Genomic DNA, 27,406 nt, shown 5'->3' with positions numbered 1-27,406 from the left:
TGAAATCTGAGACCAGAGAGTTAAGAAAATCAATATGCATTGAAATTATGTAGCTTGCAATCCTGCACAAATCTCAGATAAGATTTTCATGACTAGGTGAAAGTCTGATGTCATTTAGTTACAGCAATAAATCTCTTCAATATGGCAAAGCTGAACGAGTATTTTTAAACAAAATTGAATGTTCATGCTTTCACATTTACAAGCATTTACTTTTGACTCCACATTCCAAAATATATATATTACCTGAACTTCGGGAGATGTGCTGTCTTGAGACAAAGTATAAAGTATACTGACACAAGCATTCAAGTGTTGACTTGAAACTATTCCTCCCAGGTACCTGTAAAGGGAGCCTAAGGCCATGGAGTGTCCTGTGCGTGAAATCACATCCCTGGCAGACTTTAACCTGAAGTCATGAAGAAGAAAACAGTTACTAGAAACAGTCTCTTAGTAGTACAGGACATGACCGCTGCTGAAAAGAGAGACATGTTGCCAAAGCTTTTTGTTTTGAACACACCCGGACAAATGCATGAACACCAAATTTCAAAATCACAATTTACGCTACAGGAGAAAAGGGTACTGATTGTTTGGCAAGTTATAGGCTCCCCAACCTCTTGGATAATTCAAAAATACATAAGGCTGGAACATATTACTTTTGCTTGCAGAGAACAGCTCCCTGAGTAGCAAGCGTAAATGAGCCACGTTATGAGCTCGACTAATTATCTTAAATCGGTTGTTCATGCCGTTTTTAGTGCACTGAATTGACATTCATTCATTGTGTGCTATATAAGCTTGTATTCTGTGGAAATTTTAACATTTAAGATACAGGGTGTTCCACTCCTTATTACATTTGTTCCTAGTAACAAGGTGGTGGGGGGCATACTCTTGGGAGTGTTTTGATAGGTCACCAGATCAGTCCAAGGGTCAGTGGCCAGTCAGTTTGAGTTAGTCTGTTTTAATCAGAAAAGAAGTGTCCCAGAGGCAGGAACAAAAGACAAAGCGACGTTAAGTAAAAAGAAAGGAGCAGAGAAACAGGCTCCAATTAAAAAAAGGGCTGGGGGGAGCAGACTTTAAGTGAAGTGGGCTCAGGACAAGCCCTGATAATTAAAGAGGGCTCATAAGAAGTCCTGAAGATCTGAGAAGGCAGATGAAGGTTGGCGGCTCGGGCTGTTGGGCCGAAGGTACCACTTTAGAGCAGTAGTGTTCTGCTTGGCATGGCCAAAGATCTGAAACTGTGCTTGTAAATTGATGCTCGAGGGTGTGCAGAAATCTAGGAGAACATAATCTTAGAAGGCAAAATTGAAACCCTGTGAAGTGGACTGTCATTGAAGCTGTCTGAGTTGGAGCGACTGTTGGAGAAAATTCCAAGGTGGAGACCTTCACAGGTGGAGATTGGAAACCCTCGTGAGAGAGAGAGAGAGAGAGAGACAAAGTTTCAGTGAGACTGGCTGCCTCACAGTGTGACTGACATCTGAGTGGGGTGTTGAGAAATTCCTGGAATCCTTTTTAAAAAATTTATTCATTCATGGAATATGGGCTTCGCTGGCTGGGCCAGCATTGATTGCCCATCCCTAGTTGCCCTTGAGAAGGTGGTGGTGAGCTGCCTTCTTGAACCGCTGCATTCCATGTGGTGTAAGTACATCAACATGACCATTATGGGGGGAGGTCCAGGATTTTGACCCAGTGACAGTGAAAGAATGGCAACATATTTCCAAGTTGGGATGGTGAGTGACTTGGAGGCAACTTCCAGTGGTGGTGTTCCCATCTGTCTGCTGCCCTTGTTCTTCTAGATGGTAGTGGTTCTGGGTTTGGAAGATGCATGGTGAATTCCTGCAGTGCATCTTTTAGATGGTACATGTTGCTGCTACTGTGTGTCAGTGGTGGAGTGTGTGAATGTTTGTGCGTGTGGTCCCAATCCAGCGGGCTGCTTTTTCGTGGACAGTGTCAAGCTTCTCAAGTGTTGTGGGAGCTGCACTCATCCAGGCAAGTGGGGAGTATTCCATCACATTCCTGACTTGTGCGTTGTAGATGGTGGACAAGCTTTGGGGAGACAGGGGGTGAGTTAAGCGTCACAGGATTCCTAGCCTCTTGATCTGCTCTTGCAGCCACAGTATTTCGCTGGCTAGTCCAGTTCAGTTTCTGGTCAATGGTAACCCCAGGACGTTGATAGTAGGGAATTCAATGATGGCAATGCCACTGAACGTCAAGGGGTGATGGTTAGATTCTCTCTTGTTGGAGATGGTCATTGCCTGGCACTTATGTGCCTCAAATGTTACTTGCCACTTGTCAGCCCAAGCCTGGATATTGTCCAGGTTTTGCTGCATTTGGACATGGACTGCTTCAGTAAGAGGAGTAGCGAAAGCTACTGAACATTGAGCAATCATCAGCGAACATCTCCATTTCTGACCTTATGATGGAAGGAAGGTCATTGCTGAAGCAGCTGAAGATGGTTGGGCAGAGGGCACTACCCTGCAGTGGTGTCCTGGAGCTGAGAAGATTGACCTCCAACAACCACAACCATCTTCCTTTGTGCTAGGTATGACTCCAACCAGGAGATATCTCCCCCCCAGCCCCCGATTCCCATTGACTCGTTTTGCTAGGGCTCCTTGATGCCACAAATGCAGCCTTGATGTCAAGGGCAGTTACTCTCACCTTACCTCGGGAGTTCAGTTCTTATGTCCATGTTTGAACCAAGGCTGTAATGAGGTCAGGAGCCAAGTGGCCCCTGGCCTACCCAAACTGGGCATCAGTGAGCAGGTTATTGCTAATCACGTGCCACTTGATAGCACTACTGATGACCCCTTCCATTACTTTACTGATGATCGAGAGTAGGCTAATAGGGCGGTAATTGGCCAGGTTTGATAGTCCTATTTTTTGTGTACAGGACATACCTGGGCATTTTTCCACAAAGCCGGGTAAATGCCAATATTGTAGCTGTACTGGAACAGCTTGGCTAGGGGCAAGGCAAGTTCTGGAGCACAAGTCTTCAGCACTATTGCTGGAATATTGTTAGAGCCTATAGCCTTTACACTATCCATTGCCTTCAGCCTTTTTTTGATATCACGTGGAGTGCATTGAGCATCTGTAATGCTGGGGACCTCCGGAGGAGGCAGAGATGGATTATCCACTCGACGCTTCTAGCCGAAGATTGTAGCAAATGCTTCAGCCTCATTGTTTACACTGATGTGCTGGGCTCCCCCATCATTCAGGCAATATTTGTGGAGCTTCCCCCTCCAATGAGTTGTTTAATTGTCCACCACAATTAACAACTGGATGTGGCAGGGCTGCAGAGCTTAGATCTAATCCGTTGGTTGTGGGATCGCTTAGCTCTGTCTATCACTTGCTGCTTTTGCTTTGCTGTTTGGCTCGGAAGTAGTTGTGTTATAGCTTCACCAGGTTGACGCCTCATTTTTTAGGTGCGCTGGTGCTGCGCCTGGAATGTCCTCCTGCACTATTCATTGAACCAAGGTTGGTCTCTGGCTGGATGGTAATGATTAAGTGGGGGATATGCCAGGCTATGAGGTTACAGATTGTGTTTCAGTACAATTCTGCTGCTGCTGACAGCCCACAACGCCTCATGGATGCCCAAGTCTTGCTAGATCTGTTCAAAATCTATCCCATTTAGCACGGTGTTAAGGCCACACAACACAATGGAGGGTATCCCCAATGCTAAGGTGGGACTTCTGTCTCCATAACAACTGTGCGGTGGTCACTCCTACCGCTACTATCATGGACAGATACATCTGCGGCAGGCAGGTTGGTTGCTGAGGACTAGGTCAAGTATGCTTTTCCCTCTTGTTGGTTCCCTCACCACCTGCCACAGACCCAGTCTAGCCACTATGACCTTTATTACTCGACCATCTCGGTCTGTAGTGGTGCTACCGAGCCAAGCTTGGTGATGGACATTGAAGCCCCCTACCCAAAGTACATTCTGCACCCTTGCCACCCTCAGTGTTTCCTCCAAGTGGTGACCAACATGGAGGAGCACTGATTCATTAACTGAGGGAGGGCAGTACATGGTAATCAGCAGGAGGTTTCCCTGCCCACGTTTGACCTGATGCCATGAGACTTCATGGGGTCCGGTGTCGATACTGAGGACTCCTAGGGCAACTCCCTTCTGACTGTACATCACTGTGCTGCTGGTGGACAGGACATACCCAGGGTTGGTGATGGTGGTGTCTTGGACATTATCTGTATGATATGATTCTGTGAGGATAACAATGTCAGGCTGTTGCTAAATAGTCTGTGAGACAGCTCTCCCAATTTTGGCACTCAACCCCTGATGCTAGTGAGGAGGACTTTGCAGGGTTGACAGGGCTAAGTTTGCCGTTGTCATTTCCAGTGCCTAGGTTGATGCCAAGTAGTCGGTCCAGTTTCAATCCTTGTTTGATCACATCTGTCATTTACTGCATAGTGTGGTATGTTCAACCATAATATTATAAAAGCAAAATACTGCGGATGCTGGAAATCTGAAACAAAAACAAAAATAGCTGGAAAAACTCAGCAGGTCTGACAGCATCTGCGGAGAGGAACACAGTTAATGTTTTGAGTCCGTATGACTCTTCATCAGAACTGAGGGAATATAGAAATGAGGTGAAATATAAGCTGGTTGAGGGGGGTGGGACAGGCAGAGCTGGATAGAGGTCCAGTGATAGGTGGAGGCAGAGAGATTGCCAAAGATATCATAGTCAAAAGGACAAAGGGGTTTTGACGGTGGTGATATTAGCTAAGAAATGTGCTAATGGTGACATTAGGGGTAGAAAGCAGGACGAGCAAGTGACAGATGGCCCTAGTGGGGGTGGGGTTGGGGGGAAGGGATCGAAATAGGCTTAATGGTAGAGATAAAACAATGGATGGAAATAAATTTAAAAATAATGGAAATAGGTGGGAAAAGAAAAATATATTTTAAAAATTTATAAATTATTGGAAAAAGGGGGATCGGAAAGGGACTGGGGATAGAGGAGACCATAATTAATTTGCCTGTTAATTCACATGTACCTCATAAGTGTAAAGTTAATTTTTGTTTGTTCAAAACCCGTGGAATCTTGTGGCTTTATTCACTTAGTAAGCATCTTGAATCTCAAACTCTTTCTACTTTAAACAAAATGTTTTTGGTCCCTAACCAAACCTCCTTCACGGCCCAGGGTCTGGCCAAGGGTCATCACAGCACTCAGAATTGTTCAGCAAAGTGTTGCACAATTGCAGAATCACAACTAACAGCAGACGTTTTGTTTTGGATTTTGCAAGCGTGCGCTGGTTGAGTACGGTCTGTACTCTGCCCATTTCAAACAACTGAAGGAACACGCTGTTTGTTTTGGTCAGCCAATCACTGGGATGTAAGGTCTATGTACATATGAACGTACATACAAACGTACAAATTAGGAGTAGGAGTCAACCACTGGGCCCCTTGAGCCTGTTCCGGCATTGAATAAGATCATAGCTGATCTGAGTGTAACCTCAGCCCTACATTCCGGCTTAGCCCTAATAATCTTTCACCCCTTTGTCAATCAAGAATTTATCTAGCTCAGCCTTAAAGTATTCAAAGACTTTGCTTCCATTTGCTTCTGAGGGAGAGAATTCCAAAGGCTCATGATCCTCTGGGAAAAATAATTTTTCATCTGTCTTAAATGTGCAATCCCTTATTTTTAAACCGTAACCCTTAGTTCTAGATTCTCTCAAGAGGAAATATCCTCTCCACATTCATTCTGTCAAGGCCCCTCAGGATCTTAAGGGTTTCAATCAAGTCACCATTTACTCTTCCAGACTCCAGTGGATACAAGCCTAACCTGTCCAACCTTTCCTCATAAGACAACCCACCTATTCCTGGTTAAAAGCAAAATACTGCGGATGCTGGAAGTCTGAAACAAAAATAAAAATAGCTGGAAAAACTCATCAGAACCCCTGAAGAATCATACGGACTCGAAATGTTAACTGTATTCCTCTCCACAGATGCTGTCAGACCTGCTGAGTTTTTCCAGCTATTTTTATTTTTGTTTCACCCATTTTCGGTATTAGTCTAGTAAGCCTTCTCTGAACTGCTTCTAACACATTTACATCTTTCCTTAAATAAGGAGGCCAATACTGTACACAGTACTCCAGATGTGATCTCACCAGTGGCATTGCACAGGCTACATCGTGTTTGTAGAAAATACTACTCGTGTAGCCGCTGCACTAACTGGATGCTATTGTCAGTCCAAAATTACATTCTGCCCACCACACAATTGAATAATGTTGTGTATGAATTTCAGTGCCAGTGCTACAAGAAAGGCAGAAATCAAAACAGAAGGCAACATATGAGCATGTTACCATCTTAAAGCGTTAATCAGTAATGGACCTTTCAGTGGTCTGAAATCAGCTGGAATTGAGTTATTTTTCACATTTGCCAATTTTCTCCTCCTCCTCTTGTGAACTTGAATCTAGTTTCAGGGTTGCTCCATAACACAATAGTAATTCAGCAAAGTGGCTGTCCTTCATACCTCGAGTCTAGATATGATGTCAATGGATTACTCAACTGTGGAGGGCTTCATGCCTGAACCCAATTCATCCTAATCAGAGATCCATACACATGCACTGTGCAGCAAAAGTCACTGAATATCCACAAGCAGCAAAAGTCCTGATCAATCTTTCTGCTATTCAAACAACAACCATCTACTGGGAACAAAAACAAAAATACCTGGAAAAACTCAGCAGGTCTGACAGCATCTGCGGAGAGGAACACAGTTAACGTTTCGAGTCCGTATGACTCTTCAACAGAACTAAGGAAAAATAGAAAAGAGGTGAAATATAAACTGGTTTTAGGGGGGGGGTGGGACAGGTAGAGCTGGAAGACAAAAGAACAAAGAGGTGTTGAAGGTGGTGATATTATCTAAGGAATGTGATAATAGGTGACATTAAGGGTAGAAAGCAGGACGAGCAAGGTAAAATAGCCCTAGTGGGGGTGGGGTGGGGGGAAGGGATCGAAATAGGCTAAAAGGTAGAGATAAAACAACGGATGAAAATACATTTAAAAATAATGGAAATAGGTGGGAAAAGAAAAATCTATATAAATTATTGGAAAAAAGGGGCATCAGAAAGGGGGTGGGGATGGAGGAGAGAGTTCATGATCTAAAATTGTTGAACTCAATATTCAGTCCGGAACGCTGTAAAGTGCCTAGTCGGAAGATGAGGTGCTGTTCCTCCAGTTTGCGTTGAGCTCCACTGGAACAATGCAGCAGGCCAAGGACGGACATGTGTGCATGAGAGCAGGGTGGAGTGTTGAAATGGCAAGCGACAGGGAGGTCTGGGTCATGCTTGCGGACAGACCGAAGGTGTTCCGCAAAGCGGTCACCCAGTCTGCGTTTGGACTCTCCAAAGTAGAGGAAACCGCATTGGGAGCAGCGAATGCAATAGACTAAATTGAGGGAAGTGCAAGTGAAATGCTGCTTCACTTGAAAGGAGTGTTTGGGCCCTTGGACAAATTGGACCATCTACTGGGAACTGAACTTTGCATCTTTTCGAATATTTAGCTCATGCACAATGCCTCTTCACTAACTGACAATGTGTGATCCACAAAAGAAAATAGCAATAGTTTCTATTCAGTAACGAGTGCATGATAATAGATATCAACTAAATGCCTCTCTAACCACCAACTGAGCAAAAGGGCTGCCAGTAAACATTGGCAATTAACAGGAACAAGGTTTTTTGTTCTAAATATTATTTTTGAAATTAAGGCATTTGTAAGACAGAAGCAGTTTTCACTGAAGATATTTTCCTTCCCTCAAATTACTCTTTGTCCTGAATGACTGTTAGAACTCCAACAGATAAAAGTGCACGTTGGGTAATCACCAGTATGATTTGTGTTAGTAAATTGAAAATAAAGTTTAAAAATCTAAAAAATGTTCTTGCTCAACCTCAACAATGATAAGTCAGTCAAGAGTTAGGGTCTCCCCTTTTAAAAAGAAAACGTCCAGGGATACTGCACTACACAGTTCATTGTACACTAATGCAAGCCTTTAGTGTAGCTCAGGTGAGCAGCACAGAATTAAGGTGGTCTTGAATTCTGAGAATTAATGAAGCATCATGGGATGAGTTAGTGTATTAATGGTTTTTATAAATGCAAGTTGTTGTTGTTCCTCAAAGGAATTACCCAGTTTTGACACAGCTAGGTAGAACAAACCGTATAGAAGGTTCATGCTAGTATTTAATCAGGTAAAACTCTGCAGCGTAACCCTACATGGTCAGACTTCAGCTGAATGGGAAATATCCAGGCCTTCAGTCGCAGGTCCACTCCTATAATTTCCAGCTTCATGAGGGCTACATCTGGCACTAAATCAAGATGTCTTCCAAAATCTGATGAAAGCAAGATAAATGGGTTTCTACTGAATCCAATGACACACTGTTATCACTAACAAGCAATAGTCCTACATTCTTCATGAGAGTAGAATCCAGCTGACCCTTTGACAACCTTCACAACAATAACCCAATAATTCCTGGCACTCACATAGTGACTTAAAAAATGGCTTCACAACAAGAAAAAAGAAAGCTGATTCAGACAAGTAGATACCAGTTAGGAGGGTGACCAAATGTTTGGTCAAGAAGTGATTGTAAACAAGGACTTAAAGGAGGAGCAGCAGGAGAGGGGAAGTGCGTGGGTTTAGGGAGGGAATTCCAGAGCATTTGCTTGAAGGCACAGCCACCAATAGCGGGCAAAAGGAGCGTTTGCACAATAGGCCACAGTTACAGGAACAAAGAATAAGATGGCAAGACATTGTAGGGCTGGAGAAGATTGCAGAGATTGGGAGGGCAAACCAATGAGGAATTTAAACACAGCTAAGAGGTATTGGGGGATCAGGAACCAATGTAGGCAACTGAGGATAGCACAGTTGAGAGGCCAAAGACAAAATAGGTCTGAAAATTAATGGCTGAAGACAAAAATGTCTGAAATTATTTTTGTGACAAGGCACTATATAATTATTACACTCTTTATGATCTGCAGTGAAGGCAAATGCTTTAAGCCATTTCAAATTGATGAAATTATTAGACTTCAAGTGGGTTAGTTTTTCCTTTGTTTGCCTTCTATCAATGTCAAAATTTTGGACCAGTGCATTTGTACCAAATCACCAAAGTGACCTCAGCATGTCAACATTTCAGTGCCAATGCAGTTAGTATTTACTTCACCATGTTGTACTAACACCAGAACATGACCTATTTGTCCATCTTGTGCATGAATGATGGTTAAAGAAGCCGAACTTTAAATTTTCACAATTAAAGAAGAAATATATGATGTGGATTTGGTGCTTTCCTTGGGCTCCAACTGTTTTACCTGGTTTTATGTTAAGTTTAAATTCCGGTATAGTCTAACTCAATTGGCAAGATATTTGGGAGTAACTTGACATCAGCAAAACAGGTACCAGCAATTTTTGATCCACTTTTGGATCCAATTGTGTCCATGGTGAAAACTTCTGGCCATGCTCCAACATTGCAAATGTGTTTTACTTTGTAGCTCAGCTTGGACAGTTGAAAGTGCTGCAGTTCCAAAGGCAGATGTTGTAAATCACAAGCTTAAATTAGGTTTTATATCAATTGTAACTTATAATGAGTGTCAGTTTCCACATGTACAATGACAATGCCTAGCACTGAAATGTTGATATGCTGAGGTCACTTTGGTGATCTGGTACAAATGCACTGGTCCAAAGTTTTGACATTAATAGAAGGCAAATGAAGGAAAAACTAACCTCACCATCACCATCTCAACTCCTCCATCGTCTCCACTAGTTTGACATCCAGAATTGAATGAGCAGAAATTTCTCCTAATTTATGGGGAAGACTGAAGCCATTATCTTCGGTCTCCATGACAAACTCCACTCCCTAGCCACTGATTACATCCCCCTGAAGCTGAACCAGACTATTCTGACCCCAAGATGAGCTTCCATCCACATGTGCCATCACTAAGATTGCACGACCCACCTCCGCCTCAACTCATCTGCTGTTGCAACCCACATCTATGTCTTTGTTACCTCTAGACTTGACATTCTAACCACTCGAGGGCAGCCTCCCACATTCTTTCTTTTGTAAACTTGGCCTTGTCCAAAATTCTGCTGCCTGCGCCCTTAATGACACCAAGCCCTGTTCCTATCATCCCTATGTTTACTGACCTCCATTGACTCCTGGTTAAGCAACGCCTGCACATCACAGCAAATCTCAAGGTTGGGGTAGCTACATGCAAGACAGGACAGGACAGGACAGGGGGCACCTTAGGACATTTTATTGCATTAAAGTTTATTAATACATATTGCTGTTATGCACACAAGAACATTGAATCACTGTATCTAATTTCTCCAAACATATGATGGCAGCCACAATCTGTAAACGAATTTAAGATACATTTAAAAAATTCATACGTTTGTCTCTTTTAACAAGGTTTGCTGAACCAAAATTACAAAATGGACGCTCTATGTCTTCTGTCAACACAATCACTTAGGCTAATTTTCAGCGAAACAGCCATGTTCAATTTTCTTTGCTAGTCAATAAAGCTAAGCAGCTTCAGAGGATACAGTGATTAAGGCAAAAGTGCAAGGCACCACCTACATCAAAAATGGCTTCCAGAAAAATCTGAAGACAGGCATAGTGCTTCTGGACCTCATTGTTGCCTATGATACAGTGTGGCACACTGGTCTGCTCCTAAAGCTGCCCAGACTGCTTCCAACCTGGGTCGGAACAGTTGTCGAAACACTCCTTCACAACATACAATTCAGAGTCCACCTTGGGCAAGGCAAGTGCATGGAAAAGACTATCACAGGGCTCAAGTGCTAGCTCCAACCTTGTTCAACATATATGCAAATGACTTGCCAACAAGCAAGTCCCGCAAGTTCATCTATGCTGATGACACCTCTTGTGTCACCCAAGCTCCATCATTCTGCAATAAAAACAGAAAATGCTGGAAAAGCTCAGCAGGTCTGGCAGCATCTGTGGAGAGAGAAACAGAATTAATGTTTCGAGTCCGGATGACTCTTCTTCAGAGCGTCGTTCTGCACTCTTGACTGGATCTGGTGTCTCATGCTGAATCCCTCTAAAACCATTTCCAGTACAATCTACCTCCACAATGCCAGTGCAAAACAAAAAAGAATTGCATATCTACATAGATGGCCAGAGACTAAAGCATGACCCCCAACCCAACATACTTGGGAGTGACTCTAGAAAGGTCTCTGTCCTTCTAGAAACATCTGAAGAAAACAGCAGCAAAGGACAAAACCAGAAACAACCTACTACTAAACTTGCTGGATTTACATGAGGCGCTGCTGCCACAACACTCCAGACCTCAGCACTTACCCTATCATATTCTGCAGTACTGTGAAACTGTCTGGCAAAGGTCACCACATACACATCTTGTTGACATATAACTGAATGCAACAACGCGTGTCATAACTGGAACCCTCTGCTCAACACCTCTCCTTTGGCTTCCTGTCCTCACAATCGTCACCCACCTCCACATCCTCCACTCCGTCGACTGTCGAAAACCCTCAAATTGGTTGAAACAGTCCATGCTGCACCTCACTTACCACTCCATGATGACCTGTTTGACCCACTTGCTTTCCATCTCAGTGGCCCATATGGAGCCAGCCCATATGGAGCACCCTTCCTGAGCAAAATCTACCAGCAAACATTTTTTGGATCAAGGAATGGCAAACACAGGAAGTCACCAACAAGTTCCTTGTGACAAACCCTATTGTCAAATGGCAGGCTTTGAACTACGACAGTGACAGTGGTCCTTGTTAAACAGGTTCAGGACAGGCCAGGGCCCTTGTGCAGTTAATCTCCACTGCTGGGGCATCAGTACAAACCCCTGCACTTGTGAAGAGTCACAAACAATGCTGCACATTACCAAGGAGTGACCCTCTGAAGACTGAGTGGAGGACTAGTGCCATCGCAACATCCGCCATCGCGACGACTCTTCCGTGCTGTCCTAACTCCCACTCATCAGCTCTTATCAGTTTAATATCTGATCTGGATTCTCCGGCTGTTGGTCAGAGAAGCTTGTTCTGGAGGAGAGGTGCCCGGTCGCAGCAAAACCAGAGGCAAAAAGTGCGCTGAGGCCAAGGCTCGCTCCTCTTGAGCCGGTCTCCAGTTCCCTGTCGGCCGTATCCGCAAGGGTCACTTTGCCGAGCATGTTGGGGCCAGAGCCCCCGTCTACCTGGCCACTGTCCTCGAGCTGGCCAACAACGCAGCCCAGGACAGCAACATCCCCTGCCACCTGCAGCTCGCCATCCGCAATGACGAGGAGCTCAACAAGCTGCTGGGAGGGGTCACCATAGCCTACATCCAGGTTGTGCTGCTGCCCAAGAAAACCGGATTCCTCAGCAAGGTATATGAATGAAGGGGCAAGATCAGAGAAAGATCAAGCTCCGGGCACATACGCAATCTGTCCCCATGCTACACATTGCACAGGCTGCCAGGAACACACACACACATCCCCCCTGCCAGAATCAACAGCAAGTCAGTTCCCTTTCTGCTGGTGCTTTCAGAACCTCAGAGTTGCTTTTTAAAATGTTTAAAGTGCATTATATTTTGGAGGTCGGAAAAAAATTTACAAGGGCGGAATTCCATGATCCCAAAGTCGGAATTCTGCCAAATGGCAGAAATTTCTCATCACAGGGATAGGCATGATGGGATGTGGGTAACAGGGTTTTGCATGAGCTGACATTGATGGAGGGGAGGGTAAAGGACAGGAGGCCAGTGAGGAGAGCATTGGAACAGTTGCATGTGGGGGGTAACAAAAGCAAAACAGGAGAAAGGCATGAATGATCCTCACTGTACATTCATAGACCTGAATTTTACTGCAGGGATCAAGAAGAATCCTAGCTAATTTCTCCCCTACGCAAATTTACAATTGTTATAGCTCATTCTCACAGCTCACTCACATTTGGAGTACTGCGTACATTTTTGGTCTCCTTACTTAAGGATGTAATTGCATTGCAGTTCAGAAAAGGTTCATTCGACTGAAGGGGTTATCTTATGAGGAAGGATTGGACAGGTTGAGACTGTATTGGAGTTTAGAAGGTCATCTTATTGAAACATATAAGGTCCTGAGGAGAGTTGATGGGCTGGAAGGTAAGAGGATTTTAGGCTTTGAGAAACTAGAAATAGGGGGCACGGTTTAAAAATAGGGGGTCTCCCATTTAAAATAGTGATGAGGAATTTCTTTTCCCTCTCAGAGGGTGGTTTTTCTCTGGAATTCTCTTCCCCAGAGAGTAGTCGAGGCAGGGTCATTTAATATTTTTATGGCTGAGTTAGGGAGATTCTTGATTGACAAGGGAGTCAAAAGATTTAAGGGGTAGACAGGAAATTAGACCTGAGGCCATAATCAGATTAGCCATGATCTTATCAAATGGAGGCCAGGCTTGAGGAGCCAAATGGCCTACTCCTGCTCCTAATTCATATGTTCGTATTCAGCACAGATCAAGAAAGGAATATGGCACTGGTTCAGTAAGACTCTATCATACATTCTAGTACATAGCTAAGCCAAATAGATTTTTTTTATAGGGGTTTATTGCACTACAATCGAGAAGAAAATTTTATATTAAATTACTCACTTTTCAAAGCTAGTCTGTGCCAGCCTGGCAGTGAAGGCACTATCCGCTACAACCTGCGCCAGTCTGGCCAAGGTTTCTGCTGCAGCACATCTTAACAGGAGATTTGCACTTTCCAAGGAATGCATTACCAGTGCCAGAGCAGGTCTTCTCACCTCTTCAGGGCCTAAACTACCTTTCTTGCAAGCTAATCTCTGGAAAGAAAAACACAAAAATGTTGAACTTCAGTCACACAAACTGAAAATTTCTTCAACCATGGCCAATATTTTCTAGCAACAAAAACAATTCTAAAGATCCATTATCCCAATGTGCAAATACCTTAGTACGCACATTTCATAATAAACAGCAGCAAGCACATACTAAGCTGCTACATATACACCCTCCTAAGCAATTCTGAACAAGAAGATGGACCTAGTCAGTCATGATTGGTGTGACAAAAAGAGAATTGTAAACACAAACAAAGGCATTGCTTTTATATAGCGCTGCTCATGATGTCAGGATAGTCCAAAGTGCTTCACATCCAATAAGTTCTTTTGAAATGCTTATTCCTATACTTGTAGGAAACACAGCAACCAGTTTGCAAGCAGCACCATCCAACAAATAGCAGTGGGTAATGACCAAATAATTGGTATCTTTTGTGTTGTTTGTTATGGGATAAGTATTAACTGGGACATTGCGGAGAGCGTCCTTGCCCTTCTCTGAATAGTGGCATGTGATCCTTTCCACCCATATAAGAGGACAAAGTATCCTCGGTTTACGTGATGAAATGCATTTTTTTCTGTACCCCCATGTGCTGAGTCAACAGACTCTGGAGAATCTAAAATTTAAGGTACAGGATCTTGCACAGCTTTTTACATTTGTTCCTGCCTATTAACAAGGGCGGGACCCTCTTGGAGTGTTTTGATAAATCATCAGATCTGTTCAGGGGTCAGTGAACAGTCAGTTTGAGTCAGTGAGTCAGTTTTAATCTGAAAAGGAGAGCCCCAGAGAGAAGAACAAGGGAGGGGGACAGGGAGAGGTCCCAAAAGGAAGTCCCAGGTAAGAGACAAAAACAGGGGACACAGACAGATCCCAGTTGAGTTCAGTTAAAAGGAAGGAGCAAAGAAACAGGTTCCAAGTTAGAGAAAGGGCTGTGGGGAGCAGACTTTGAGTAAAGAGGGCCACTGGGGAAAAGGTATCCCTTTGGAGTAGTAGTGTTCTGCTCTGCACAGCCAAAGATCTGAAGTTGTGCCTGTAATTGGTGTTTGAATGTATACTCAGGAATCCAGGGCAACGGAATCTCAGAAGGGGAGATAGAAACCTTGCGAGATGGGCCGTTGTTGAAGCTACCCAAGTTGGAGCAACATTTGGAGAGAATTCCAAGGTGGAAACCCTTTGCAGGTGGAGATTGGAAATGCTCATGAGAGAGAGCAAAGTTTCAGCGAGATTGGTTGGCTCACAGTGTGACTAATGCCTGAATGGATTATTGGGAAATCCATGGAATCTGTTTTGGTCACATTTGGCATTTATTATTTAGTGTGGTGTATTCAACCACAGTTGGCTTGTTAATTCACATCTACCTCATATCTATCCTGAACGTTAGGAGTACAAGATAGATAATGTAGATTGTTTTATCTTTCTAACCTTGTAAAGTTTATTTTTGTTTGTTCAAAGCCCATGGAATATTGTGGTTTTATTCACTTAGTAAGTGTCTTGGATCTCAAACTTTGTCTACTTTAAATAAAACATTATTGGTCCCTAACTGGATCTCAACTTGGAGCCTGGCCAAGGAACATAACACATCCAAAAGAGGGCACATCCAACCATGCAGTACACCCTCAGCACTGCACAGACTCGTCAGTCTGGATTATGTCCTGAAGCCTCAAGGGTGGGACATGAACCCACAAATTTCTGCCTCTGGAGATGAAAAGGGCCAGCACACTGAGCAATGACTGACACCCTGGAGAAGCAATCAGCAATATATATGGAAAAGCTAATACCAACCTATGTAAGAAAGGAATCATGAACCAAGATTAGAATGTCAGGCTGAAGATAAAAGGTCCCAAAAGTGCATGCTAATAGAAAAATTCAAGTAGCCAAGAGCCAATTCTGGCTTAGTATCAATGGGAGGCAAAAGAAAATTACAAACACAAAGCTGAAGAAAATGAGCATTAACAACTGCTACAATGCCCAAGTGGAGGAAAAGGATAGATAAAACATGAATGCATTTCAACTGGTGGAGAAAGGCTTGTTGATATAACCCACAACTCAGTGCACAACTTTCTGAAATCTAGTACTAACTTCTGAAGAAAATTAGTTTGGTGTATTCTTAAGGGTTTTTTTAGTCACGTAATTCTGATGGATGAGTATAATCCTGCAAGTTTAACTAAGAATATTTGGAAATTGTGATTAGAAAGGAAGAATATCATTGAGCACAAAGTCAATTAATGTTAAGGGACTGTTTTCTGAAAGCAGCTCCAATCAATTTAAGGGGGTAGCGTGATAGGGTCAACGGTTGCCAGGGAGTGGTTCGGGTTGGCTGTGCTGCTGGCAGATGTGGTGTGCATGTGCAAGGTGGCCAAGGTTGGGCATTGCTGGGATGCTGGTCCATTCTCTGAAAGGGCATGAAACAGGACCATGTGACCCACAGCACAACATAAATGGGTCAGGTGAACAGGTCCACTGAAAAGGAAAAGCAGGGAGAGGAGTTGTGGCTCAGCTGGAAATGACAACCAAGGTGGCTGGATCCTGGAGCTGAGCTGGGGGGTTTTTGGAAAACTGTACCTTTTAGTGAAAACTGTAACTGTGGAACTCCAGTGGAGTAAAGCTGCTGTTGGATGGGAATTGGTGGCTAAATCTTGAACAAAATGAGCAAGAATTCTGTCTGAGGAAGTTCAGAGTTTTGAAGGACTTCGTGGTTGGAATTGGTGCCATATGTGCTAAGTGGAGTGCATAGGAAATCTGAGAGTCTACTTTTGCTGCATCTGTTATTTAATGCGCAATTTATAGTTTATATTGGCCATAATTTGCCTGTTAATTTGTGTTTATGTTAATTTTGGTTTGATTGTTAAAATAGAAGTTATAAAAAGTGAAATTCTGTTAATTGGTTTTCTTGTTGGGGTAGTTTGGTAAATTCTGTTCTTTTGGTCTGTTGGTTTCTTCAGGCCAAGAATGCGAAACCCAAAGTCAGTTGGCTGAAAAAGCCAACCATTTTGTAGACTCAAGCTTAAAATTCCTGCCAATAACTCTACATTTATGCATTTTACATTGTTTTAGCTCATTAAGATAAGGGAGAGAATATTAGTGATATGGAGTCCACTTGTTTTGGAGTCCACAAATTGAGCACTCTCAGGGATAGTACACAGATACAGATCAATACACTCCTAATTTTGCCTCATTGTGGGTTAATCAAAAACCTTGGAAGAGCCACAGGTTTATCATCTTAATGATTATTTTCAATAACATAATTATGGTCAACTTTCAACAAACATTCAGCACTTTGAAGCTGGGTGATCATGTCTTATATTTAGGTTGTCAAATTAATTTCACACACTACTCTTTACAGTCACAAAGCCTGAGCTCATTTCAAACCCAAGTTCTGTAATTTCAAATTAGTGAACAGTTTAAAGTTTTTATCCTCAGAGAGTATATGAAACAGTATACTTACCTTCAATCCAGAGCAGAATGCAGCAAAAACATTTAGCTGTACAGTTTGCTGCTTTGATCCTTTAGTTTGCTTTATGGACTCCGTAAATTGATCCAATATCTGTGCTCTGGGGAAAAATGAAGTGGTAAATGGAAGTCTACAAATGTTACCTATGGATTTGGACATTTACATTGAAAAGCTAAACAAGTCAAAATCTAAGTAATAATCCCAACATATGCCAATTGAAAAATTGAGATTTTGTGTATATGACATTAATAGTCTTCAATATTTATTCCCAACTGGTGCAAGTAGATACAAGCTTCCATTTAGAATTTAATCTTTATGAAATACTTTTGCAAACTGTTGAAAATCACTACAAATAAAAATTCACACAATGGATAAAATTAAGATTTTGATACAAACCTATGTAAAAACAGGACAAATCTATTGAAATGGAGCTTTTCGACAATGAGTGGACAAAATTGAGAAACACATTGTTTAAAAAACTGATTTTCTATTCACTGCAATTCTGTTCACCATTTGCACATAGCACATGGTAACCTAATCCATTGCATTAAAGTTATAACAATCAGCTACAAACTTGAAAAGCAGAGGACAGAAGAATCATTTTTGCACACTAATGTTTAGGGAAGCATCTCAGATGGAGAAGAAATTACCAAGGATATAATTGTACAACCAAATTATTTTACTTGTTACCAGATATATTTGTGTGACAATATTTGAACTTAACAAATGTGTAACATGCAGAACAAAGTCACAAATGCTAGAAATCAACACCTGTGCTTAACATCCACACAAGGGAATATCACTCCAAAAAGGTCAACTGCTGCTCGGATCATAGAGAGTACTGGAGGAAGAGGTGTGGGTACAAGTTCCCCATCCGCTAATCTCTCATAGATGGTAAAGGAATCATGTTCAAGGCTTCCACCTCCCAAGATACCACCCAGCTTTAACTGTTAAAGAAAACAGACAATCTTAGGCAAATATCTGTGAATTCAATACATGCAACTAAATATATGTTCACTTAATTAAAGGTTTGACAAAGTATTAAAAATCCATGCAGATTCCTATTTGATACCTATCATAAATAGGAATAAGCTGCACAAAAGGTTTTTTATATTAAGTCTACTAATTGGGATTTCATTCTCAAGGGGGAATATATACTTGGTTTGTAGCTAAGTGACAGTTCAACAAAATCTACTGATGCATTATTCAGCTAGCCAGAAGGGAAAATATGCACAAAGTTAGAGAGAGAAAAGGAAAGAGCAAGGCTAGGCAAACAGAAGATAAGTTTGCTTGTCATGCTCATTGGAGAATCAATCAACCAGCAGAGATAGCACGCTTAGGAAAGGTATGGCATTCTCTAAAGTGGCCATGTGCTTTTCAGGTGCAAGGACTGATTGAAGTAAGTGGTTGACGTGTAAATTGAATTCCATGAAACTCTGGTTACTTTGCCAAGAAGTGCAAATGAAATCATGGATGAGAAGGGGAACAGAACTCAACAAGTGGTTGAAGAGCCTTTGACAAATGGATGGCTAGACAACTGGAGAACATTTTCGAATGAAGGTACAATTTTTAGGAAGAATGTTGCTTATTTCAACTGGACTGGTGCTCAGGCATCAGCCAAGCAGATGGAGACAGAGATTGTGAAGGCCAATTATATCCTAAGATGTGGTGCCCAGGACTGCTCATAGTACTCCAACTGTGGTCTGACAAGGCCTTTGTACAGCTGAAGCATGACTTCAGCCCCTTGTATCCTGGTCCTCTAGACAAAGGCCAGCATTCCATAAGCTGTTTTGATTATTTTCTGTACCCGTTCATGACATTTTAACGAGCTTTGTACCTGCACTCTCCCCAACCAAACCAATCCCCCATCTCTTTGCCCCAAGCCTGTTTAGACCTCCGTTGTTTCCAGCTTTTCACCATTTCGAAAGTAGCCTATTCGATCCTTTTTAGGTCCAAAGTAAATAGCCTTAGCAATACTTTCTTGACTAGCTAAGTGACATGCACAATTTTCCAATCTCGAGTGCATGGTTCCTGAATTGAGAATTTGGAAGAATATATTTAAGGAATCTGCACCTTATTCTTTTGAACCATCTGGCCCTGGAGGTTTGTTAGTCTTTAATGCCATTAATTTCTCCATTACCTGCTTACTTTAATTTTGTTGAGTCCCTGATTCATTGTTTCTTGGGCTGTTTGGCATGCTGACCCCCTTCTCTACTGTAAGTACTGATGCTGATGCAACATAATTATTCAGTGTGTCCACCATTTCCTTATTTTCATTGACAACATCGCTGTTAACAGTTTAACAATTTTCAAGGTGCCCACATTGCTTCTGACTACCCTGTATTTCTGAAAGTAATTGCTATTTTTGTGTTGAATTTGATATCCCTTGTAAGCTTTCTTTCATGCTTTCTTTTTGCAGCTCTTAATGGTTTTTTTTTTAAACATCCTTCTATTTTTTCCCCATTCACAAGGATGTGTGCTATTTTTTTGTATATTTTTCTTTTAGTTTTAAGCTGCTTCTTACCTGTTCCATTGTTCATGGCTATCTTTTTTAGCAAGTAGAATGCTTGCCCTTTAGGGGTATAAACTGGTTCTGAATCACATACAATTCTTTTTTTAACATCTGCCATTTTACCCATTAACAGATTTGCCCTGTTCACTTTAGCCTTACCTAAATCTAGAATCTTATGATCGCTATTAGATAAATGTTCATGGACCATTAGACTGTTAGAACCATAGAAACCATAGAAAAGCCACAGCACGGAAGGAGGCCATTTGGCCCATCCTGTCCATGCCAGCCCGAGGATACCCAGGTACCCTTTCTAATCCCACCTTCCTGCACCTGGCCCATAGCCCTGCAGCTTACAGCACTTTAGGTGCAGATCCAGGTACTTTTTAAAAGAGTTTAAAGTTTCTGCCTCTACCACCAACTTGGGCAGCGAATTCCAGACACCCACTACCCTCTGCGTAAAAAAGTTCTTCCTCATGTCCCCCCTACACCTTCTGCCACTTATCTTGAATCTATGTCCCCTGGTTCTAGAATTCTCCATCAAGGGAAACAATTTTATCCTGTCCAGTCTATCTATTCCCCTCATAATTTTGCATACCTCAATCAAGTCACCTCTCGGCCCTCTTTGTTCTAAGGAAAATAACCCCAACCTATCCAATCTCTCCTCGTAGCTACGCTTTTCTAACCCTGGCAACATTCTTGTAAACCTCCTCTGCACTCTCTCCAGAGCTATTACGTCCTTCCTGTAATGCGGTGACCAGAACTGCACACAATACTCCAGTTGTGGCCTCACCAGTGTTTTATACAATTCCAACATTATATCCTTACTTTTATATTCTATACCTCTGCCAATGAAGGACAGCATTCCATATGCCTTCTTTACAATGATAAAAACAAAAAGCTAAAAGCTACTGCGGATGCTGGAAATCCAAAACAAAAACAGAATTACCTGGAAAAACTCAGCAGGTATGGCAGCATCGGTGGAGAAGAAATCAGTTAACGTTTCGAGTCTTCATGACCCTTCGGCAGAACTGAGTATAGTTAGGAGAAAGGTGAAATATAAGCTGGTCTAAGGTGGGGGGGCGGGGGGGAGAGAGAAGTTGAGGGTGGGATGATTGTGGAGATAAGCAAGCAGTAATAGGAGCAGATAATCAAAAGATGTCACAGACAAAAGGATCAAAGAGGTGTTGAAGGTGGTGATATTATCTAAGAAAAGTGCTAATTAAGAATGGAAGGCAGGATACTCAAGGTACAGCTCTAGTGGGGGTGGGGTGGAAAGACTAACAAAGTTTTAGTTTTAGATTTAAAAATAATGGAAATAGGTGGGAAAAAAAGAATCTATATAAATTATTGAAAAAAAAGGGAGGGGGGAGAAACGGGGTGGGGATGGGGGGAGGGGGAGTTTAAGATCTAAAGTTGTTGAATTCAATATTCAGCCCGGAAGGCTGTAAAGTGCCTAGCCTTCTTTACAACATTGTCTACGCCAAGATCTCTCACTTCATCTACCCCTCTTAGTATATTCCCATTTATTTTGTAATCCCTGTAACTGTTTGACCTCCCTAAATGTATGACCTCACACTTCTGTATGTTAAAATCCATCTGCCACTTTACCGCCCACTCCACCAACCCATCTATATCGTTTTGGAGATCATGGCTATCCTCTACACTATCCACTACTCGGCCAATCTTTGTGTCATCTGCAAATTTCCCAATCGTGCCCCCCACGGGCATGATTAACTAAACCTGACTCATTATTCATTACTAAATCTAATATGCCTGCCACCTAATTAGTTCTAGGGTAGACTGTTGGAGAAGACTGAAGAGGCTGGAGCTCTTTTATCAAAAAATGAGAAATGTTGAGAGGTAACCTGAAAGAAGTCTTTAAAATGATGGAGATTCAATAGGGCAGACATAGTAAAGGTGTTTGTACTCGTAGGGGATTCAAAACTAGGGGCCACAAATACAAGATAGTAACTAATAATTCCAATAGGGAATTCAGGAGAAACATCTTTACCAAGAGTGTGGTTAAAATATGGAACATGTTATCACAAGGAGTAGTTGATGCAAATAGCATCTTTGCATTTACAAGAAAGCTACCTAAGCAGGTGGGAGAAAAAAAAGGATATAAGTAGTCACTTGGGAGTACAGAACTTGAGTATTGCTGAATAAATAGACACATTGTCGAGGTTTTTCATCTTGCACTCATCAGGATAGACACAAGGTGCTGATTGGTTGGCAAGTGGACACTGACTGGTCGAAGCGATGCCATGGACAATGCACCAGGGAACTGTTATTCCCCCAAACGTTTATTTAATTTTAAAAAAGGCAAGTTGACTCTGATTGGTCGAGGCATTGCTTTGGGAAATTCACCAGGGAACTATCGTTTCCCCATACTTTTAATTGAAAAAGATGCAACACCTCAACACGTTCTTTCTTCTTGCATAGGACAGGGCCTTGCATACGAATACAAATGCAGTTTCTAGCAAGCCTAAGGTGAGCCACATTGAGAGCCTGGCTAATAATCATAAATTGGCTGTTAGTGTAATTCTGAGCATGCTCTCGGAATTGTTCAGTAGGTACTGTCCAATCATGGAATGACACGTAATATTGGACACTAGGTTGCGAGTTTTGCAAGCAGGGGCTGGTCGGCTACGGTCAGTACTCTGTCTGGTGCAAACAGCCGAAGGGATGTGCTGTTTAGAGCAGTGCTCATATTTTTCAAAGGGTCTTCCATCAAGGGTTACATTTATGTACAATACCTGCTCCTCAATAAATCGGTGATCAGTTTCCTGTAACCAGGCGCCAAGTAGCAAAGCATCATCCTGATGACAGAGGGATGGAAGCAAGAAGGTAGCAGCAAACAACTGATTATCAGCCAGAGTCAATTCAGCAATCAACTCTTTCAGAACAGAATTAAAAATCCCTGTGGTTAAGAAACAACAAATTTTCAAAAAGTTAATATTGCTCCTTTTCACAAATGTAATCTTTTATTTTACAAATTATAGCACGTGTTATGACCGATGCAGTTGGTACAGATGAGTTATTTAAAAATCCCAGAGGGAAACTTTAAACAACTGCAACTATAATTTTAAGTGTTATGCTTGAGATGCGACTCTAAATTCCGGAATCAGACCACCAGTTCTCAAGGTTTTACATTAAAACTAAATGAAACATTTTATTAATTTACACAGGTTAAAATATATATACACATGGCTACAAATTACTACTATCATAACTTTTAACAAATTCCCAAACTAATCTCCATTAAGGCAACAGAAACCCATAGACTTAACCAAACACCTGGTAAAGCATTTTCACCTTACAAATTCAAAATTAGGTCTTTCACTTTGGTTCCTGTGGAGCCAGATGTAGGCTAACAGCTACCTTTGATCTCACATTGCCTCTGCTCTGCACACCCGAAAACTGAAGTTATACTACCACCTCATTGAATGTAATTTCTCATTGCATCACCAACCTCTGAACTAAACCTCTCTAACAATAAAACCCCTACCAATTTTATTAGTAATATAAGCATATTGCTTGGTATCTGCTAGATAGGTGTCAGTTTTCACCCCACTTCTTGAATGCTCCATTCAAAAATTGCAAATACACTTATCTCTCTTACATATCAAAACTAGTACACATCAGAGCACCCAGACCAGTTGGCTTTAATCCAATTAAGACACACCTACAGACTAAACCTCTATTTTAAAAGAAAAATATTTCCAAAATATAATATACATTAATAGCTTCATAACAGCATGGTTAATCAATCACATCTTTGAAACCATTAAATTACTCTTGTAATGTAGGAAACACAAAGGTCAATATGCGCACAGCAAACTCCTAACAGAAACAAGACATTGATGAGATAATCTATTGATTGTGGGGTAAATATTGGCCAGGACATAGGGAGAACCTTACTCCTTTTCGGACAGTGCCATGGATCAGAGAGGATAAATGTTATTTAATATTGCAATCAAACGATAACGCCGCAACCACTTCCTCACTATGGTACTGAACGTCAACCTAGATTAAGTGCGCCTGTCTCTGGAGTGGGACTAAACTCACCCATCTGGAAGAGTGCTACCACTGAACCAAAGCTGATAATTACAAGAAGCAAACTACACTTATCTTGATCAGAATTAATATGCTGCATTTAAATTTCACCAAATTTCACCCTATCAAAGAATTAACAAGTATTTTCATTTCTTCTGTTACCAGTCTGTTCATTTCTTACTTTTGTTTCTGTGCTCCTTCATCTTTGGGAAGAGAAAGAAAGTGAGAATTGCAGTAAACAATGCTACGACAAAGTGGGAGGGATGATTCCCAGAAACCTGGATTTTTTTCTCCTTACGTCATTGCATTTAGTTTATGTTTGGACTTTACATTAAATCTCCAAATATGGCAAGTACAAAGCTGAATAAGCATTGTTAATAATCAGGAATGGGGGTGTAAAGAAGGTGTACTCTAAATCCACAATGTTCAAAGACTTGAGAAAGTCATTCACTTTGTTTGCGAAAAAGGGGTGGGGATAAAGTGTTTTGTTGGGAGTGACGTTTTAGTTTGTGATTTAATTATGAATGTTACATGGGTGAAGAACTACAATAGCAGCTGTATATCAATTTGTTTTGCCATGATCTGATTAGGTAGAATTTGTTGCGAGAAAGTGACTGAGGAGAAAATTATTGGTGGGGGGGGGGTGGGAATGTTTTGTGGTGGTTTGAATAACGATTACACAAAATGATGAATTGACTTCTGATCGGCAGGAAACAAGCTGAACAGCCACAAGAAATGTTGTTATAAAGATATATGACAGGGCATGTGTCATCATCTATTCCTGCTGGTCCAAATCTAGCAGTAGAGTTTAATTAGAAAAAGCTGTCATGTTTTATAGATACAGCACTCATGCAATTCCAATAAAGAAGTTCTATGACAAATTACTTCATTGCAAACATGTGTGTTGCGGATACAAAGATGTAAACAGACCAAATAATGCATTTAGAACAAGAACACAACAAATGCTTTCATATGCAACTTATGACACCTAAGATATTGTATGTTTAGTTCCATTTAAATCCAACTTCCTGCCATTTGGTTGCACACCAGTGCAATTCAGTTCAAATTTGACAACTTACACAGGGCCACAGGAAACCAAACAAAGATAACACAAAATCTCAATGCCAGCTCAAATAATATGGCCATTACAACTAATGAAAAATTGATTATTCTATTATGCAGTTACTTACAGACTTCTTAACCAAAATGTGCAAATAATACGATTGTTAACAAAACAGTAGACACACAATATATATGTAACTCTAACTTAAAGTCAGGACTAAATGTCAGGAGACTAGTGACATAAGCAGCCTAGAGTAACTTAATTTCCCTCAGCAACCAAATTTATGTCTCCATATATTTATGCTTATCAGCAGTCATTTAAAATAAGTAGTGTGCAACATGGAATGTATTGCTAGAAGAAACTAACAAAGAAAGATGCCTCATAAATCTGACCATTGGTTGCTGGAACCACAAAAATATTTGTGTAAACTGCACTGTGGGACCTACAGTTAAGTTAAAAATTTCTTAGTCTCATTAGAGTGTTGGAACAAATCTGACTCAGCAATGAATAAAAGAAAAACATTGTAGGAATTTCTGCATTATGACATTTATTGAGTTTTGTCGCTATCTCCCCAATTTGGCAAAAAATGATCTTCCTCTAATATGGAATTTGATTTCTGTTCGTGGCATATCAAGGGCTGCCACCACTACCTAACATTGAAAAATGTTGCCAAGCCTTTACAGAAATGAAAATGAATGCATGTTGAACCATAATGGGAGAGTTAGAAGCAAAGACTAAAAGCTTGACTGAAAAATTATGTTTTTAAGAAGCATTAAAAAGTGGAGAAAATAGGGTCAAAGCAATTTAGAGGGGGATTCCCCAACAATAGGGCAAAGTGTCGTTCTGACATCAATGATGAATAAAATTAGGGGCAATGTGCAGAACAACTCACATTTATACAGCACCTTAATTTATACAGCATCCAAGGCACTTTAATGGAGAGTTATGGAACAAGATTTGACATCAATGTTACGTTGAGGAGATATTAGACCAGATAACCAAAAGCTTGGTCAAAGAAGTAGGTTTTAAGGAGTGTCCTAAAGGAGGAAACAAGGTAGACAGACTTCGGAGGAAATTCCAGAACTTTGAGCCTGGGAAAGCAAAGGAATGGTTGCCAACGGTGGTGAGATTAAATCGGGAATGGTCAAGAAGCCAGAATTCACAAATGTCTGTAGAGATTGTGTGCTGTCAGCAATTACAAGGCCATTGGAGGGGTTTGAAAACGAAGCTGAACATTTTGAAACTGAAGAGCCGCTTGACTGGGAGCTTATGTAGATCAATGAGGACAGGTGCTCTGGGTGAATAGAACTCAGTGTGACTTATGATATGAGCAACAGAGTTTTGAATAAGCTCAAGTTTGCGGAGGGTAAAACGTAGCCAGAAGTGCATTGGAATAATCAAGTCTAGAGGTAACAAAAAGCATCTTGAGGGTTACAGCAGCAGCTGAGCTGAGGCAGGGAGCAAGGTCAGGTGATGTTACAGATGTGGAAATAGGCAGTCTTAGCGATGGGGCAGGTGTGTGGTAGAAAGTTCATCGCAAGTCAATGAAGGGTCCAGTTCAACCTTGGACAGTTGCCAGGTAGGACGGACAGAGGTGATGTGAAGGGAATGGAATGTGTGATGAGGACTTTTTAATTGAAGGAAATTTCTACTTATCCAAAATTGGATGTCAAACAGGCTGACAATTTAGAAACAAAGGAGGGGGCAAGAGAGGTGGTGGTGAGGTAGAGCTGGATATCAGCAATGTACACTTGGAAACTGATTTGATTTTGGATGATGTGAAGGAGAGGCAACACATACATAGAGAAAAGAAGAGGCTGAGGATAGATCATTCAGGGACACCAGAAGTAATGGTACAAGAGCACAAAGAAAAGCTTTGCAGGTTGTTCTCTGCCTATACCGGGATAAATAAGAATTAAAACAGGCAAGTGCAGTTCCACACAAACACATAGTTGACAGTGAAGTGTTGGGAGCAGAATTGCATAGTCAAACATGTCAAAGACTGCAGGCTTATCAAGGAGGATGAGGAGGGATGCTTTACCTTTGTCACACTTACACAGGATGACATTTGTGACTTTGGTAAGAACCATTTCTGTACTATGACGTGGCATAAACCTGGTTGGATGGATGGTTGGATTCAAACAAGAAGTTCTGAGAAAGACGGGCACAAAGTTGCATCATGGGCATCATGTTCAAGGGCTTGGAAAGACAAGGAAAGTTCGAGAAGGGGCAGGTAGTTTGCAAGCATCGAGGACAAATGTTGTTTTTTGAGAGGGGTGATAATGGCAAATTTGATAAGGGATGGGAGGAGATAGCACCTGAGGGGAGACAACCGTTAATATCAGCTAACAGAGGAGCGGGAAAGGGAATTAGTGTGGTCAACAGTTTAGTAGGAACAGGGTCTAGAGAGCAAGAGATGGATCTCATCAACACAATGTGCTCGGAGAGGGCAGAATAAGTGGGCCAAAGGTGATGAATCCAATGTAAACTTGAAGTAAGTTGCAAGGTAGGGAGGGGGAGACTGAAGATTTAAAATTGAGGATTGATTTAAATTTCAATAC

The 27,406-nt window shown here is 41.6% G+C and overlaps 1 protein-coding gene across 5 annotated transcripts in view; it reads right to left on the bottom strand.

Annotated features, from left to right (window-relative positions):
- The window catches only part of heatr5a (HEAT repeat containing 5a), a 170,015-nt gene that overhangs the window by 75,949 nt on the left and 66,660 nt on the right, over positions 1-27,406 (bottom strand). For all 5 annotated transcript variants that reach the window (XM_078562846.1, XM_078562845.1, XM_078562848.1 and 2 more), the window contains 5 exons: positions 22,483-22,646; positions 17,986-18,161; positions 17,209-17,314; positions 13,566-13,756; positions 244-403 (listed from right to left, as the gene is read on the bottom strand). In XM_078562846.1, the coding sequence (XP_078418972.1) occupies positions 244-403; positions 13,566-13,756; positions 17,209-17,314; positions 17,986-18,161; positions 22,483-22,646 (797 nt within the window). The remainder of the gene's footprint in view (positions 1-243; positions 404-13,565; positions 13,757-17,208; positions 17,315-17,985; positions 18,162-22,482; positions 22,647-27,406) is intronic.

The sequence above is a fragment of the Cetorhinus maximus genome, chromosome 18 (assembly GCF_964194155.1).
Source record: "Cetorhinus maximus chromosome 18, sCetMax3.hap1.1, whole genome shotgun sequence".
In the NCBI taxonomy this organism is placed as follows: Eukaryota; Metazoa; Chordata; class Chondrichthyes; order Lamniformes; family Cetorhinidae; genus Cetorhinus; species Cetorhinus maximus.
The sequence above is the reverse complement of the archived record's forward strand: the minus strand, read 5'-3'. Positions and strand labels throughout refer to the sequence as shown.